The sequence below is a fragment of the Oxyura jamaicensis genome, chromosome 10 (assembly GCF_011077185.1).
Source record: "Oxyura jamaicensis isolate SHBP4307 breed ruddy duck chromosome 10, BPBGC_Ojam_1.0, whole genome shotgun sequence".
In the NCBI taxonomy this organism is placed as follows: domain Eukaryota; kingdom Metazoa; phylum Chordata; class Aves; order Anseriformes; family Anatidae; genus Oxyura; species Oxyura jamaicensis.
The window spans coordinates 11,276,867-11,294,125 of NC_048902.1; the positions used below are offsets into that span (position 1 = coordinate 11,276,867).

Sequence of the window (17,259 nt, forward strand, 5' to 3'; positions counted from 1 at the left end):
GCAATTTGCCTTTTTCTTTCTTTTATAAAAAAATTATACAGAAAAAAATCTGTAGTTTTGAAGTTTTCAAGCTGTAGGAAAAACAGTTTGTCTGCATGCAGTTTTCTTCATCGTTTCTACCTCTTTGTGTAGAACCTCGGGACTCTTCACTGCTAAATTCTTTGTAACTGTTTCAGATGCACTAATAGAACAATGTGGTGTTGTTAGGTTGGTTATATAGGGAAATAGGACAGAAAACACTAATCATTCTTGTCCTGGTTTCAGCCCCAAGCTAGTGTTACAGGTGACTGTTCTGCTAACAAACAAGTAGTTGTTCGGATGCATCGGTCTGGTTGTGCTTGCTGTTCTGTAGACTGAGAAGTGTTTGGTGTGAATATAATCATAGCACCTTGCTGGACTACATGGTACAAAAAGCTGGGCTTCCTTCCTGGTGTAGGAAATACACAAGACAACTTGTGCCTTCAAGAAAAATCCTGTTTTCATTTGTAGAAAAATGTTTCTGATCACATGCATACAGGCAATCTGCAGGATACAGGTAGACTTTGCAGAGAGGGGGGGAGGATTATTCACAGAAGCTGATGAGGCTCTGAGTCTCCCTGGGCTTGCTGAGCAGAGACTGAGGGGGATTCAGAGCAGTTCTTTGCTTCTTTTTGCAGAGAGAACCTAGAAAAATTAACATTGCTAAGTTAAAGTTAATCTTTTTGACTATTCTCTTGGGTGTCATTACTGGATTTTTCAGTTTTTCTGACACATATAAAGAGCTTGTATGTAGGACAAGAAAAATCTTCTGTGAATAATTAATGTATTAGTTGGGTTTTAATTATGCAATGAGTTAAGAAAAGAAAGTCTTCGGTGCCAATGAGAATGAAAGCTATTCTCAAAGCAGAGTATCTGCTCACCTAACGCGTGACCTTAGGCAATACGTTCTTGCTTTGTTGGCAGCTCTCCGAGAAGTAAACACCATCTTAGCTACCTTTCCTTCCTGAACTTCAGGATGCCGCTGCTTAAAAAGAAAGCCTTTTTGAATGACAGATTTCTGATCTTTTCTTGGATGTCTCGAGTACGTGTGCTTTGGGGGATTATTTTGTTTTATCTTGACAGTACACTTAGATCAGCTCGTGCTGTTTGCTAGCCCAGTAGTTTACTGCTGCCAAAGGGGCTGTCCTAATTCCCTTGTTCCCACCCTGATCATGGCCATGTGGTCCTTTCCCCTGCCTTAGTTTTTGCATCTGAATCATCTCATTCTGATGTCAAAGCTACTCAGTGTTTTCCTGGAAATAATGTTGTGCTGGTTTGGGAGACGAATCAGTTCTCCAAAGGGACAGTATGTGACTGCTGGTGTGAGGAGGGGGCAGGGGCATGTGTCTGGGGAGAGGATGGGAGAGCAGAGTGGTGACTTGCTCTGCTTGTCCTTTCTGATTGAGCCCTTGCTGTATAATTTTAGGATTTGCATCTGTTAAAACAAGGATTTTTCCTATGTATCTTGGTTTTGCTGTTGCCAGGACTTCCACTTCCTTGCTCTTGCTTCTGTTTTTCTAGAACTCTAGTCTGCCTTCACTCCTTTCTCACAGTCAGCCAGCATGAAGTAGTATGTGACAGCATAGGTAGGGCTTTGTGGCACGTGTCCCTCAACGTTGGTGAGTTTTACTGGAACCCAGTATGTTGGAAAAAAAGAAACTAAACAGAAAACATTTAGGAAGTGCAAGTGGTATTGTGATCTTTCAATATCACTTATTTTCCTCCCCCCTACCCTCTGAAAAAAAAAAAAAAAAAGAAAAAAGGTTACTTACTTTTCAGAATATACTCTAAAAATCATATTTGTAATTTGAGCGTGATTATTTAGATTTGCAATGCTTAACATAGTTACATTGTGGGTAGCTTGGTTCTTTGGGTAGCCTGCTATTCTGCATCAATGTTTGGTGTAGTTTCTTCTACCTGCTCAAGTAGAGGATAACTTTATCATTGTGCATCTAACAAAAAACAAGCAAGAGGGCTAAGACGGTAGGTAAACTGTACGTCCTGGGGAGCTACCTGCATTGCTTCCATGTACTTTCAGTTGGTGAGCAGTCATTTGGAATGGATGTCTGTCTACATTCCAGATTCTTCTTCTTGGGATGCATTTAGATGCTTTTTAGTTGTCATAGTCTAACTTGGTGAATCGGAACATTTCAAGTCCATACAAGTGCTCAAGTAGAGTTTTGTATTTTTGATTTGAGTACTCAGCTTGGGGACTCAGGCTTGCTGAGGCAGCCCAGTAAGAGCAGGATTAGAGAGAAATTTTTTGCATTGGAGCTGACCAGAGCTAGATTAAGCCTGTGTTGAAGAACTACAAAACAAGCACAGATATCCTAGTTACTGCTGCAATGTGCATGTGAAGGGTTGTGTGATAGGAAGTGGCGTAGTGGTAATTTTTGCAGTGAAATCGAGCACTTTAGCAGCCTGAATATTGACTTGAAGATAAAATGAATGATTTTAAGCTCTCCCACAGTACATCACATTGTGTAGGTTTTACAGTTCTGGCTCTGATCTTTAATAGAAGCACCTAGGGAGAAGGATGTAAAGCTGTAGCTGAGACTTCTAAAACCCACTAATAATAAAATGACTGAATGCTAATGGGAGAGTTAGTGTAAAAAGAGTATTTCAGCAGTCAGCAGCATCAGGTTGTGATGGAGAGCTTGATTTTTATGTAAGACTTGCTTTGTGAGAAGTCAACAAAATAAGACTGAGTAGCTCAAACAACTGATTGTTCTTCTCAAAAGCAGAGGGTGGAAATTTTTGAAGTGCCTAAATGAGCATTATGTATTATTTCAGGCAATAACTAGCTGCTTTAACATTTGCCTAAATAAACCCAGTTAAATTTTTTGTTTGCACTTTTCTAGAATAAACAGAAACTACCCACATAGTTTTAGTGGGGAACTTTATCTTCTGATAAGGATTTCGGCCTGTGGATGTCTCTAGAATGCTGTCACGCTGCTTAGGCCCGGAGATGAGGGCTGCAGTCAGCGCACGCTCTTGAGCAACTGCCCACTTATCTAGCTCTGTTATGAGAGCTAGTGCTCTGTCCTGACAGGCAATGAAAGTGTAACTGAACCTGTAGCTCTTTGTTAATGAGCTGAATTTAAGAATAGTGAAGTTTTCATAATTCTATAGTAGGTGAGCTACTCTGTGGCAAATTCTTGTTTTCTTCCTCTCCAATCAACTTTCTTTACTCTATTTTAATCTCTAACAACTCTGTTTGCCGTAGAGAGTTGACCAAAATGGTTGCTTCCCCTAGTGTAGCCAGCAAATAAAGGCATATTTTGTGCCTGCACGCATGTACAGGCAGGTACAATATAGAGAACAGGGGTTAAGACAATCTACCCTGTCACACCTGCGTGGTCCTATCCATGAGTAATGCATCTGTTCCACTTCCCAGGAAAGCAAAGGTGGTTCAGAGATCGTATGACTAACTCCTGTCTCCCTCGGACATCATGTTGAATTCCTACATTTTAATACTAGGCTAATATTAATGATTTTTCTGCTCTGAGATGACTTGTGTAACTTATATAAAGTGCTTTTTTTAATAGTACGTGCCGTTAAAGCAAACAAAATTCCTGATCCGTTTCAGGTGGTTCTTTGCATTTTTGCTGATAGGCCTCCTTCCTAATGCTGGTAGTTTTGATTATAAACATAAATTGGTTTTCCTTCTTAACTGTGTCTAAAGGCAAGTTATGTGAAATGTCATCATCCCTAGCAGTGATCTGATGCTGTCACCTATTTTGGATGTATGCTAATATGTTCTTTTGCTCTTAGCTCTCACCTATGCTACTCAGAGAAATATTGATTTGTAGTAATTTAAAGTATAAGGCTTCCTGTTTTTTTTTTTTTTTTTTTTTTTAAGGTACTCAGAGGGTTGTGTGAGGCCAGCTATGTCAACCATCCCTTAGTGATAAGATGTTTCCATTGCTCTAGTGAGTTAATAATAGCCTACATAGGTCAGCAGGCACCAAAATCCATACTGTGATGACAGAGAAGTCCTTTTCTTCATATGACATTAAAAATGTCAGATATGTCAACAGAACAGGCTACGAAGTTGTAGAGCAAGACCAACAACATATACCATTCCAGTTTGCTTTCGTAGCTCTGACATGCTTTAGCATAGAGCGCCTTGATCAGATGTTCATGTACTTCATGAACCAGAAAGGGAGGACCTCCTTCGAATCTGCAGCTGAAATAAAGCTCAACTGTATCTTTGCAGTAGGTGATGTGAACTCGCAGCCGCTGTCTATGAATAGCAGCAGAGCTTAGCTTTTTTTTTTTTTTTTTTTTTCCATCTGGGAACAATTAAGAAGAAAATTGAAGGTAGGATTAATTATTTGGCTGGTGGCAGGAACCTTTTCCTAGCATTGTATTTCCTGAGGTGACCACTGCTAACTCCTTTTTCTCATCTGTGATTTATACTCCCCGCGTGATGAGGAAGGGACTGGAAGTTGCTTGGGGAGGACAGCCAACAGATGGAGGCTATGTGGATTGCTTTACCTGTGATAACTTGCTCCAAGCCTTATTTCTTCAAAAAAAAAAAAAAAGGAGTTCATAGGATTGCCTGTTCATACATCCTGTGTGACATATGCAAGGTAAGCAAGCCCAGCACTTGCCAGAAATGTGAAGTATGAACTTAGCTAAGCAGTAAATCTCATGCAGCAAATTTGATGAGCCAGGAAATGCAGGGATCTCAGCAGACGTGCCCAGTATGGCTCATTGTGCCGTACAGGAAGAATGGCCATCTTTGATGCTCGCAGAAATGAATTGACCCACTTGGCATCACTTCTTTGCCATGTTGTTAAGTAGGCTGACTTAACTTTACCTTCCTACTGGTCTTATTTAAGAGTGTGTGTAGGTTTGCAATCTGCAAGCAGTAAGATTAGAACAGCAATAGGTTGCAGATAAATCAGTGCTGAGAGAAGTGAAGACGATGCAAAGCACACGATTTTATCGCTGTAGATGAGGAAGGAAAAGTAGGCTGTGTCTTTAAAAATGTAAGACATTTGGTGTTGGTTTATATTAGTGACTGGAAATCCTTAAAAGTAGGTTTTGAAAAGGTATGTACTTTCCCTCTGTGTATTTTAGAATCTCTCATTTGAACAAAGTGAAGTGGCTATTAAAGTTAAAAATGCTGGGTGAAAAGCTGTATGTATATTTTCAGTGTGCTTATTACCATGTGCTCTCTTTCTATCCTTTTGTTTCAGGAATCTCATCAGAAATGAAGGTTTTAAATATTGGGGAGTGAAGAATTCTTTTTATCTCCCTTGAAAACTCAGTGGGCTAACGCCTGGTTTGTTGCTTCTACATCATAGCTTTGATATACGCTTTTGAATTTTTTTGTTGGATATATTGAAATGCGTTTGGTCTGGAAGCTCATAGAAAACCATTTTTAGATTCTTCAGTAGAGCTATTTTTTTTTGCTTGATATTTCATTGGTATTGAGGACTCAAAATGTTAACTACGTTGAAATCAATTTACTTACCCCGGTTTCCAACAGTGAAACTGTTTTACCTTCTTCTGTTTTCTTAACAAAATTCCAAATTTCTGTTGGTTAAAGCTGGGACACAGAAAGCAAAATAAAGCATCTGCCCCTTCCCTTTTCTCTTCCCATGTGTAGGATACTTTGCTTTGGATTTGCTCTGAGTTGCCCATTGCAAGATCTCTTTTGCAGTTAGAAAATAACTCCGCCCACATAATGTGGGTAAAATGAATCGAGTCTGAACTTAGTAAAAATGTTCCAAAAATACGAGATCTGTGGGTTTTATTCTGGTGTATCAGGATTAAAAATAAGGGCTTAAGAATGTTAAATTCTGTAGATGAACTTATGGTTGCCTGACTTGAATGAGTCTACCAAGTATAACCAACTCTATTTTATGCTGTGTGATTGCTTGGTGGAGAAACTCCCACAGGAGCTGCCCATTCTCTAAATAGTACATTGGAATCATCTTCATCAAGGTTTGAGGGAGTGCTGTAAAAATCCCTTTTGACAAAGTATTCTTTGCATCCAAAACTGCAGACGGATTTGGTGAGTTAAGTGGTGACCGTGTTACGTCAGAGAAGAACTTGACAAAACAATAGGCACTCTGTTAGAGACCTGGATTGCTGTGAAAACTGTTCAGAGCAAATCTCCTGAACTGTTTAATAAAGAATAGGATTGTTGAAGATCTGTTTTCAGCACTAAGGGAGCCATTGATACAAAGATTCCTATCTGTGCTTGCTGGCTCAGTTGAAGTCTGTTTCTGAATGTGCTGTGCAGTAGAATCGGCAGATGATGTTCTTTGAGTACCCTTTTCCCTCCTTGGTTCCTCAACAATTTTTTAAAGTAAAAATAGTGTTTTTTTTTTTTTTTTTTTACTGTTGGGCACAGTATTTTCAGGACTCTAGTGATCTTCACTGGAGAAACGTTTCAACTTAGAAAACTAGAGCTGTTCGGTTTCTTAGGAGTGGAGTTCAGCCAGGTGAACTGTTCTGTTTAGAACAGGATCTTCAGCACAGCTGAGACACTGTGTGTGCAGTGGGATCTGTCTGTGTCTGGGCCATTCAGGTTCGCTGGCAGAAGGTGTCCCAGCGTGTGTGTGTGGGGAAAATAAATGAAACAACTTTTTATTGTAGATGAGGCTAGTAGTTGTTTCAAAGTAATAGTAAAATAACCCTGGACTGCAGGTGAAATGCCTTGCAAAAAATAAATAAATAAATAAAATTCTACAGTATTAAACAGCAGATTTAGGTTAATACATTATCCTACGTTGTTTAGGGTGACATTTCGTATTCCATCTTCCATGGGGATATATCAAGGCACTCTGTATAAATATGATTTGGCATTATGATGGTATTTAGGCATATCATTTTTCTGGTACTGCACATATCCCCCATTATTAGAAAATTGGTAAGACTTAGTGATAGATAATAATTGTCTCAAGAACAAATTTAGAAGCCTTTTTGCATGTGTTGCACATTCTGTGGAGAGGCAGTGCTGTTATTCTTTAGCAGTCCTTATATATAGTTTTTAATACTAGCTCGCTAAATGTTTTGTATTCTTCCCCCTTCCTTTAAAAAAAGGCAAAACAAAGCAAACAGTAATTAAAGAGGTATATAATTTGCAATTGCAAGGAAAGTAAGTGAATTAAATGTCTGGTTTGCTGGAGCCAAGAGTTCAAAATGAATGCTAGCAAATACATGGCATCAAATTGCCTATCTTTTTCTTTTCTCCTCCCATCTGCTTATGCGCTTAATGTTAGCTAAAGGAGTTCTGAAGACTTGCTGCAAGCGGTTAAACGTTTCCTTGAGGAAATGAGTTGTACTCTCTTAGGATTTTTCAATACAAAATGTTAGATATTTTCCTTGGGATATGTGTGCATAACTGCCTTTCTGATATCTCCACCCCATACACGGGCTTTGTTCCTGGCTTATCCTGGACCGTATGTTTTCAGTATTGTTCAGTTAACCTGTGGTGAGAACAGGTCCGGCGCTCTTCTCGCTGCTCTAAGGGCTGGAAGCCACTGGTGGAAATCTTTGCAGTGAGATCAAGCACAGATTTTGTTTGCATCACTTCTTCCCACATGAAGTTTTATGAATTCTAAACTATTTGATATGCATTAACTTAATTTGATACCACGGTTGCCCTAGTTGCTTGGCTTTCTTTGTTTTTATTCAAGCATGGAGACAAAAGTAGTAAGACAAAGGTTTGTATGGAATTTCTGCCTTTCAGCTGTAGCTCCAGGACCTGAGTGCTCCAGTAGGTGTTAGCTGGGCAGAGATCACACTTCAGTCCCATGACACACCGTGTTTGACCAATGGCGTGGGTTTCTCAGATAAGAGATTCTCTGGTAAATCATACAGTGTGTGTGCAGTATATGTAGTTACATAAAAAATAGTAACTTATTTGTGGATGGTTCCTTGAATAGACAAGCTAAGGGACATTCTTGAGTACAAAATGTCTTTATGCAGATGTTTTAAAAATTATTTGATTGGTTGTAAGAGACCTGGACTGATAGGACTGCTCGATGGCAGCGCTAGCATGAGTATTCATGCTACAGAGGCTTTCCGTTGTATTTTCTTGTTTTCAGGCTTGCTGAGACTTTCCATTATTGTTCCTTGCCCGAATAGAAACCTCAACCTTTTGGAAAATTGGAGGCAGTAGGGAAAGAATATATAGTCTATTATTTTTAAATAGAGGACAAATAAAATTGGGAGATCTTTTCCTTTAAAACCTATTGCATTTATTGAACTCCAACATGTTATAAGCAAAGATTTGAAAGTTGGAATATGAGATGCCATAGAAGTGGATATCACTTCTCAATTTGAAAACAAGGCCTATGCAATCAGTAGATGAAATCTGTATTATCAGTCTTCCACAAAAGTAATAGTCTGTAATATGACTTTTGTTTAAAATCCAGGTCAGCTTCCTGATTCAGCTGTTTTGCTTTATGTAAGATAAATAAATAAATAAGTTGTCAGCAGCACTTCTAGGTTGGTATGTAGTATTGCAGGTTCAATGGTCTATATTTGGGGTAAGTATAAATTTAGTTTTTAACAAGTATTCTGTAACTTACGATCCTTCAACAGTATGAAATCCTATAAATGAGGAGAAAGAATATGTTGGACTCCTTTAGTATGTGAACAAGGTTGTGATTGTCAGCCATACTAGTATATTTACATCTGTCGAATCTGTGTTCATTGAATCATGCAAGTTTTTTTTTTTTTTTAAGATTTGTATAGATCTTTTCTGTTCGGCAGGAAAATAATTCAGAACAAATTTGTTGGATAAACTTGAAGAATTTCAGAAGAGCTTGATAAGGCATTGCAGTATTTTTATTTATTTATTTATTTATTTTTGAGACCTGATCTCATGCTGTACTTTGCTTCTTTTCATTTGTAACCTGTTATATAAAAAAAAAAACAAAAACATGAACTTCAGTTAACTTTGTGTTAAACGTTTCATTCTACAAAGAGACTTACTGGAAGTATCCATTGTGAATTTCACTAAAGATAACAAAGAATTCCACAAATCTTGGGCAGGGATACCTAAATTATTTATATTATTGATGCTTTGGAATGCTAATGCTATTGCTGAAGCAAAACTAACTAATGCTTAAGAAGGTCCTGGGAAAATTTCTACCTGTTTTAAAAGGCTGTGGGGTTATTTTGGCATTCAGATCCTTCCAGAAGTTGGAAGTCTAGTAGTCAGGTACATTCTCTGTAGTTAGTAGTTCAGCAAATACTTGTATGCATTTTGTTTCAAATGTCAATTATAATTGTTTCAGCACTTACGAAACATTTGAAAGGACTTATTTATTGGAAGTAGTTTAAAGTATTTCCTTTAACCATGACCCCAGGGTTAATATTTCTCTTCTAGCTTACTGAATCAGATCCGTGTGTTTTGTTTCTTGAAGTTCTTTCAGAAGTGTGGAAATACGCCATGAATTTTGTCTAGTGAGAAGTCAGTGCAAGCAGAGTATTTTGTTTATCTCTCTACAGCTTAAAGTGTCATCTGGCACTTCAGGGCCAAGAATGAGTAGTTCCTGTGGTATATCTTCCAAAAAGTGAAAGACAAGTTTTGTTTCACATGCAGACGAGATCCTGCCAACATTGATTGCTACAAGTCTTAATCGGGTAAAACTTTCATAGGTAACTTTTGCCTGTAGGAAAAGATAGTGATAGTTGTTCTGGAGTGATACAAATTGTGTTAACGTTTTTCTTGTAAGCCTTAAATTTTGTTTAGTTAGAGAGGTTTGAAAGGCATGGGAGAGAATATGGAAAGCTAAGATGTTTTTTTCAAGATGCAATGTTGAAAGTAAAGAAAGTGAAGAGACGAAAAGCAGTGCGTTGGTTTATACCACTTAGACTTTTTGCTGATATGTTTTGAGGGGGTGTGGGGGTTATAGATCCCTACAAACTAGTTTATAGATTGTTTTTTGTTTGTTTGTTTGATTGATTTTTCATGAACAGCAGCGCTGCAGAGCTCCCTGTATGAGAGCTGACCCATGTTGCCTGTAGCCATCATGAAGGTCCCCCTTCTAAAACACACTGGCTAAACAGACTAACATCATTGTGATCAACAGAAGTTGTCCAGTTGCTATAAGCAGAGTTTAAAATGTGTGGTTGTTTTCTGTTTAGAGGATTAAAATGCTTTAATAAGAGCGAGGAATTTTTTTATAATAGATTGTGTGTTGTTTTTTCTTACGATTGACTACAAACTTGATCTCCTATTTTAACTTAATCTTTAGCTGACAAATTAGTTGCAGTACTTACCTTTAAGAAACACTTCCTTATCTTAGCGGTGTCCTCACGTCATCTTCCTTCTCCTTCCGGTCATCACAGGAGTGTTAGCTAATAGTTGATAGGACATTCCCTGTAAATAAGGCGCGTCAGTTCTCCCAGGTTTTTTCATGTGATCTTTACCCGTCCATGGGAAATGTCTCTCGCTTTCTCTGTTCTTTTTGTTTTTTCCTCTGCCTGCCCTGCCCCTTGGCTGAAAACAAGGCCTTGTAATTAGCAGGTTCTGTATAAAATCTCTTGTGATAAGTATTAATTAGAGCACAGGGGTGCTTCTGGAGAAGATCTAGTTTTACCAGATGAAAAGTTCCAAGTATGTTTTAATAATATAGATCCTCCTTTGTGCAAGTAGTATAGATGTACCTGTGCTCTACTGAGGACACTTCCACTGCTGAAGAATAAAACAGAGATTCTTGGAGAGTGAAACTACATTCTTTAAGATCAATAAAAATTAATCAGTATTTTTCTTGAAATTTTGAAAACTGGTGTTGCGTTATGAATTAGTGTTCCTTGTCCTCGGCTTTGATCATTACTTAATAATAATAATATTGCGTGGAGCAATTGACATAATTACATGTGGTTTATATACCTCAGATTTCAATAACTAGCTTGTTATGCTTGCTTCGAGGTGTGGTTTTAGCCAGCTTTTGGCATTAAATTGCTCTTCTCTATCTTTATATTCTGGAGGACCTGCAGAGCTCCTATGCAAGTTTAAACTATAGCAGTGTTAAAATAATGATCTGTACACAGACCTCAGTTTTAAGAAATGCAGTACAGAAATACCCACTCATAAACAGTGGGGACTCTTGACAAAGCAGAAAGCAACTTCCAGAACTGAGATTTGTATCACAAAGGCCAAGGTGAGAGCTTAATAGTGTTTAAAAATACTGAGAGAAGGGAGATAAAAGCCCTAGGCCTTCCTAATATATATTTATTTTTCCATATAAAATATATATACTTACAGATTTATATATATCAGATTATTTTTATAACACTGCTAATCTTCTGATAAAGACAGAGAAGAGCTAAAGCTGTTTTGAGCCCAGCTGCGTGCAAGGCACAGGTGTCTTGGACTGCTAAAAGCCATTCCCTTCAATCTTTATCTTCTCCTCCAAAGAAGGAAGAAATTAAAGAAAAAATGAAAAAAAGAGAAGTTGCATAAGTATGGAATCTTTTTAAACACCATGATTGCATGTAATATTTAATGTTCTGCAGTTCTGCATCTTCCCTGCTAGGCCTTTTTTTTCTGTGTCATGACCGCATCCTTTAATCTGTGTAGGGAAAGAAGATAGGACAGTAGCAAATAAAAGCCATGGCTATTTATCCCAGATGTCTAAAATATTAATTTGAATGTAAAATATATGGTGTGGGTTCTCATTCTGTTGGGTGCAAGCCCTCTTCCCACCCGGGATTTTTCCCTAGGGATTATACATCTCCTGTTCTTCTCCCCTTCCTCTTTCTCTCTTGAGAAGTGTCAGTACCCCTGCACCTTTCCGTCCTTGGAAGAGGCAGGTGGCCCTTCCAGTGTGAAGGCAGAAGTCGGAGCAGCAGCTGTCTCGACAGATTCATTGTCAAAGTTGGCTAAACAAAATATTGGAGGGAAATGATAATGAGTAATGTGGGAAAGATCTGCAGAGTCTGGGAAAGGTTTTGAAAGAGGGTAGACGGTTGAGGAACTATTTTCCAGGGGCCTATTTTAAAATTAGCTGCTACAGTCCTACTTGTAATAATTTCTCTGTTATCTTAAATTGATCTTGAAATTGCAGCGAGTGGAAAAACAGTATGTCTTTACTGAATCTTGTGCTACAACAGAAAAAAAAAGTTTGTTTCTACATAGTTACCACAGAACTGTAATAGATAGCTGTGAATAACATACAGCAGTCTTTTTTCCCTCCTCATTATAGAATAGAACAGGTATGAAATTTCTCAAAGCTTTCTGAAGATAAAATATAAGTGTAAAACAGGTGTCAGCAATGAAGAAACCTTAATATAATCTTAATAAGATTTTAAAGTAATATTGCATAAGGTGCAGGTTGGCATGCTAGAGCTGCTTCTTGTTTATAGTTGATAAAAATCCATCCAAGTTCCTTTCCCAATGTATTGCTGAAACCTGACGTAGGCATAGGGCATTATGGATTTTGCTTATGGATATTGCTTAGCGTGTAATCCTGAGCTTATCGTGTAACAGTGTTGTGGATGTTTAAACAAACTGAAATGAAATCAGGTCCACCTATGAGAACAGGTGAACATTTGAGGAAGTATGTATTGTTAATTTCATGTTTGAAACATGTTTCAAGTTTAAGCTGAAAATAACAACAACAAAATTAACCCTCACATCCTAATTACTATTTTTTTAGAAAGTATTTCTCAGTGTAAAGTTTTATTATTTGTATTTTATATTTTTTTTTTTTTTCCCTCCAGTCCCAGAAATCCTGGATAGAAAATACTTTCACCAAGAGGGAGTGTGTGTATATTATACCAAGTTCAAAAGACCCCCACAGGTAAACTAGAAATGCTGCAAGAAAGCTGTTACTGTAAGACTGTATAATAGATATTTAGACTAACTATTCTATCTGTATTAAGTACTGGTTTTAGTTCAGTCTTTTTTGTCTGGGCATTGTCACTCTTTCTTTAGCTTGGATATTTTTTTCTTGAACCTATTTGTCATTGACGAAATTGCCAATAGATGTTCCCCTGTTCTCTTTACTTCTTCCTACCAGTCTTTCTAGTGATGTCTGTGGTGTGTCTACAGTATGGATTTTTTTTTTTTTTTTCTTTTTGTGTCAAATTTCTGGAAAGTCACAGTCTCAGAGAGATACTTTACTTAAATTTAAAGAACAGTGTGAATGTATGGTAAAGTGTAAAAATAGACCTGACAGTGAAGTAAGAAGGGATTAAGTATTTGTAGAAAGTAGAATAAAGAAAAATGAGAATCATGATGTTACTTACAAAACAGAGGTTGGAGAAAGCATCGATTCCAGGGAAGGTAAATAAAACAATAGGTCAGTTACAAAAAATTCCACGTCATTTCTAATAATTTTTCATTCTTTAAGATCTGTAAGGAAAAGAATTAGATTGAAAAATGGGGAAATAAAGTTTTTAGAGGGAAGACTGAGACTAAATAAAGGATACGTTGTATATCTCAGGTGCTGTTTTACCCTATACTAAGTCACAAATGTGGAAGGAATCAAGTGAGTTATAGCTCTAACATTAGATGTGGAAGCATTTACTTTCACCAAGTGCCATAGGGATAATTTAAGAGTTCCTACAATGCTTGAAACTTGATAGGTGAGGTCATGACATCTATGTCACACATCAAAGTAAAATAGATTCTAAATTGGTATTTTAAGGCAATTATGTCTAACCAAAATGTTAACTGATGCTCTTGTGGATTTCAGATCAGCTTTCTTTAGGTTCATATATTTGAGATCTGTTGAGAAACCTTCTTCTGAGCTTTGGAAAACTTCCATTTCAGTCTTTTCCATGAAAAGAAATTATAAATCACTTTTGTTTTTTTTGGGAATAAGGTATTATTTTACTTCTAAGAATTTGTTTTTAGGCAGAAAAAGAACAAAGAAAAAACTTTAGATTTTTTTAGTTATTGTAAATAATTCACCACATTCCTTGAAACCACGTGACACGAGAAGCTTTTAGAATTTATAGCCATGATTATAGCACATGGAAAATTTACAAATGCAAACAAAGTAATTAGGAAGCTGTTAAAATTCCCAGAGCATTTCCCAAGGAACAAAATGATCTTCAACACTTGCCCTTTTGGGTTAACCTATTGTAGTATGTAAGGGACTTTACAACTTTCCCACCGGACGTTGTCCTTCAGTTCAGACAAATCGCTTGCTGTTCATGAGCTGTGCATGAAAGAATCAAATGCAGACTATATAAAACATGTAGTTTTATGCTGTTGCATACCAGCTCTTACTGTGATTGTGTGGCAAATACTTATGAAAATTACAGAAAACAGTGATAGAAATTTTTATCTGCTACGCTATCTTTAAATATTAATAAAATTATTAGCAGGAAAACAAGGGAGATGTTTAAGATGGAAGAGAGTAGAAATGAAGATTTGTGGGTTTGTGTATGTGTGTTAAGACATTATTGTATGTTTGTTTGTATGTTTGTTCAAACTTTTTTCTCTGTACATGTAAAATAATCATATTTGAAATGATCAAATAGCCTTCCCACACAGGCAGTCCAACTTCGATGGGTAATAGAGGGGTAAATTTATTGAACAGCTGCCACAAGGTATAGTTGAATGTGTCAAAGAAAATGCTAGTTTAAGTAACTTCTCAGCATCTGGTAAAAGTTTCTGGTTGAGTACTGCATCACAGAATCATCTAAGTTGGAAGAGACCTCCAAGATCATCTAGTCCAACCTCTGACCTAACACTAACAAGTCCTCCTCTAAACCATATCCCTAAGCTCTAAATCTAAATGTTTTTTAAAGACCTCCAGGGATGGTGACACAACCACTTCCCTGGGCAGCCTATTCCAATGCCTAACAACCTGCATAATCCAGTCTGAAATATTTGGGGGCTTCAGATATTAATGATCCAAAGCCTGAAAACCAATTTCAAGGCTCACAACTGTAGCTCTCACACGTTGATACACTGCTGGTTGATGCATATACAGCAGTCACATAAAACAGACAAGTTACCATGATTAAAATATTCAAACTTTTGCAGCGTTTTCCATTTACTGTAGTGCAGTAATCTTTTTGTAATCATGTGAAGTGGTAGGAGGTTTTTTTTTTTTTTTTTTTTTTAAATTTTTCCATTTTTTGTTTGGTTTCCCTTTTCCCCCAGCCTTAACATTTAAACTGAAGTTTACTTATATAGTTAAATATTTCTTATAGATGCCTTCCAGGATGTCAGATTTGTCAGCAACTTGTCAGGTAAGAGTTCTTTTAATTACAATATTTATGAATACTCTTTTTCCATTCAATAATCACTTTCATAATAACGTTTTTAAAATTCTTGATCAGTGTTGCAGATGACAAGTCAGTGAAAGGTTAGATATAAAACAAATATAACTGAGTGAAGAGCCATCAGCATTATGTAGATCATTGGTTTATAGAAGTTACATAAATTACTTGGCTAAAGTAATCGATTTTGGTTTTTAGTGTCCTGGCTAATTCTAGTTCTTTTGGCCTCCAACTTGTTATCTCAGTGAGCTTCAACATTTTGCATAATGATTATGTATATTATTATAATTAATTATTGTCTTAAATATTTATGGTAACAAGGCTACATATTTGTGGTGATGAGCTTGCTCTAGAAAAGAGGTTTATATATTTAGAATCTTTGCTTTTGAAAACTAACTGGTCTCTGTTCTAGATAAAAGATGTGTTCTCTCATTTTCTAATGAAGTATTTATTCAAGTATTCTAAATTATATGTTTGGGTGCAGGTGCTGTTGCGGCCGCTTGGTCAGACAACATGCTTGTTTTACCGCAAGTCTTGCTATGAAATACTCTGATGTGAAGCTAGGTGAAAACTATAATCAGGAAATAGAAGAATGGTCAGTGGAAAAACATACAGAACAGACCTCTACTGATGCTTACGGTGTCATCAACTTTCAAGGTGGCTCTCATTCTTACAGGGCTAAGGTATGTATAATGCTTACTTCTAAACTAGGACTTTTACTTTAAACATGTTGATACAGATGGTGGATCCTTCATTTAGTTTTTGAAATTTAAGCCTGAAGGATGAAATTGTGCTGACACTTGCATTGTGACAAACCAGTGCCCTGTGTTATCATAGTAATTTTATTGTGGTCTGAATTCTGTCTAACTTCCTTTTAAAATTTCTTTATCATAACAAAAATCGCTTACATCTATCAGAACTAGTTGCATTCATATACAGTTTACCTTTGTATTGCAAATGGTGATAAGAATTCCTAATCCCTTCAGCAAAACATTCCATTAAGAATTCAGTGTTATTGTTTCAGACATTGTTAAAATACAGCTTACTCATCAGTGCTGCTGCTTACTCATTACTGTTAAATTTTTATAGGATCTGTTAAATAACACCTGCTATCTGAGCCTTCTATTCTTAATTCTCAAACTCTAAAAAATCCTTTGCAGTTATGGACGGATGTAGAATATGTTTTTTAGAAGATCTGTTCAAAATGATTAAAGCATAATCAGACCAATCAGAACAACCAAGATTTCAGGTGGAGTGGCTGGTTAAAAACAAGTATTCCTGTAAATTGAAATTCTGGAAAAGAACATTTAATTCACAAATGCACATGCACTGTTTCCAGTGCTGGAGAACTGGAAATTCTGATGTATGCTCCACAACCATTTTGTGAAGGGTTTCTAGTTGTGGTAGAAATTGCTTAATGGTCACGTGGTTTTAGCCTGCAATGAGTTTTGATTCAGTGTAGTTCCTATAGCAAAAATTAAGCACTTTAATGATGAAGCTGATCCCCCAAGGACAGCCTGGTGCTCTAGATTAAATCATTTCTGCCATGTTTTAGGAAAAAGAATTTCATTTTCCACAGCCAGGAATAGGAGAGTATATCCTGAAATATATCCTAGTTCTTTTTTTTTTAATCCCCTCATTGATTCTGTGATTATTTCTTTTAAGAATCTTCTATCTCTCTTCTTGTGTCTGCAGTATGTGCGGTTGTCATATGACACTAAGCCTGAAGCTATTCTGCAACTTATGCTTAAAGAATGGCAGATGGAGTTGCCAAAGCTTGTTATATCTGTACATGGGGGCATGCAGAAATTTGAACTTCACCCACGCATCAAACAGTTGCTTGGCAAGGGTCTTATTAAAGCTGCAGTAACAACAGGAGCCTGGATTATAACTGGAGGAGTGAACACAGGTAAAGTACCAATGAATGTGCATAGTTAACTAGATTATGGTTTATAAAAGCCAAAAGATTTAATGAGTAAATAGCTACATCTTAAAGTAAATGTAGTTTGGTCAAATGAAATTAAA

General features: G+C 36.9%; 1 protein-coding gene across 2 annotated transcripts in view; it reads left to right on the forward strand.

Annotated features, from left to right (window-relative positions):
- TRPM7 (transient receptor potential cation channel subfamily M member 7) overlaps positions 1-17,259 on the forward strand; it is a 55,359-nt gene that overhangs the window by 8,883 nt on the left and 29,217 nt on the right. For both annotated transcript variants that reach the window (XM_035335557.1, XM_035335556.1), the window contains exons 2-5: positions 12,718-12,797; positions 15,166-15,204; positions 15,719-15,917; positions 16,930-17,143. In XM_035335557.1, coding sequence (XP_035191448.1) covers positions 12,718-12,797; positions 15,166-15,204; positions 15,719-15,917; positions 16,930-17,143 — 532 coding nt within the window. The remainder of the gene's footprint in view (positions 1-12,717; positions 12,798-15,165; positions 15,205-15,718; positions 15,918-16,929; positions 17,144-17,259) is intronic.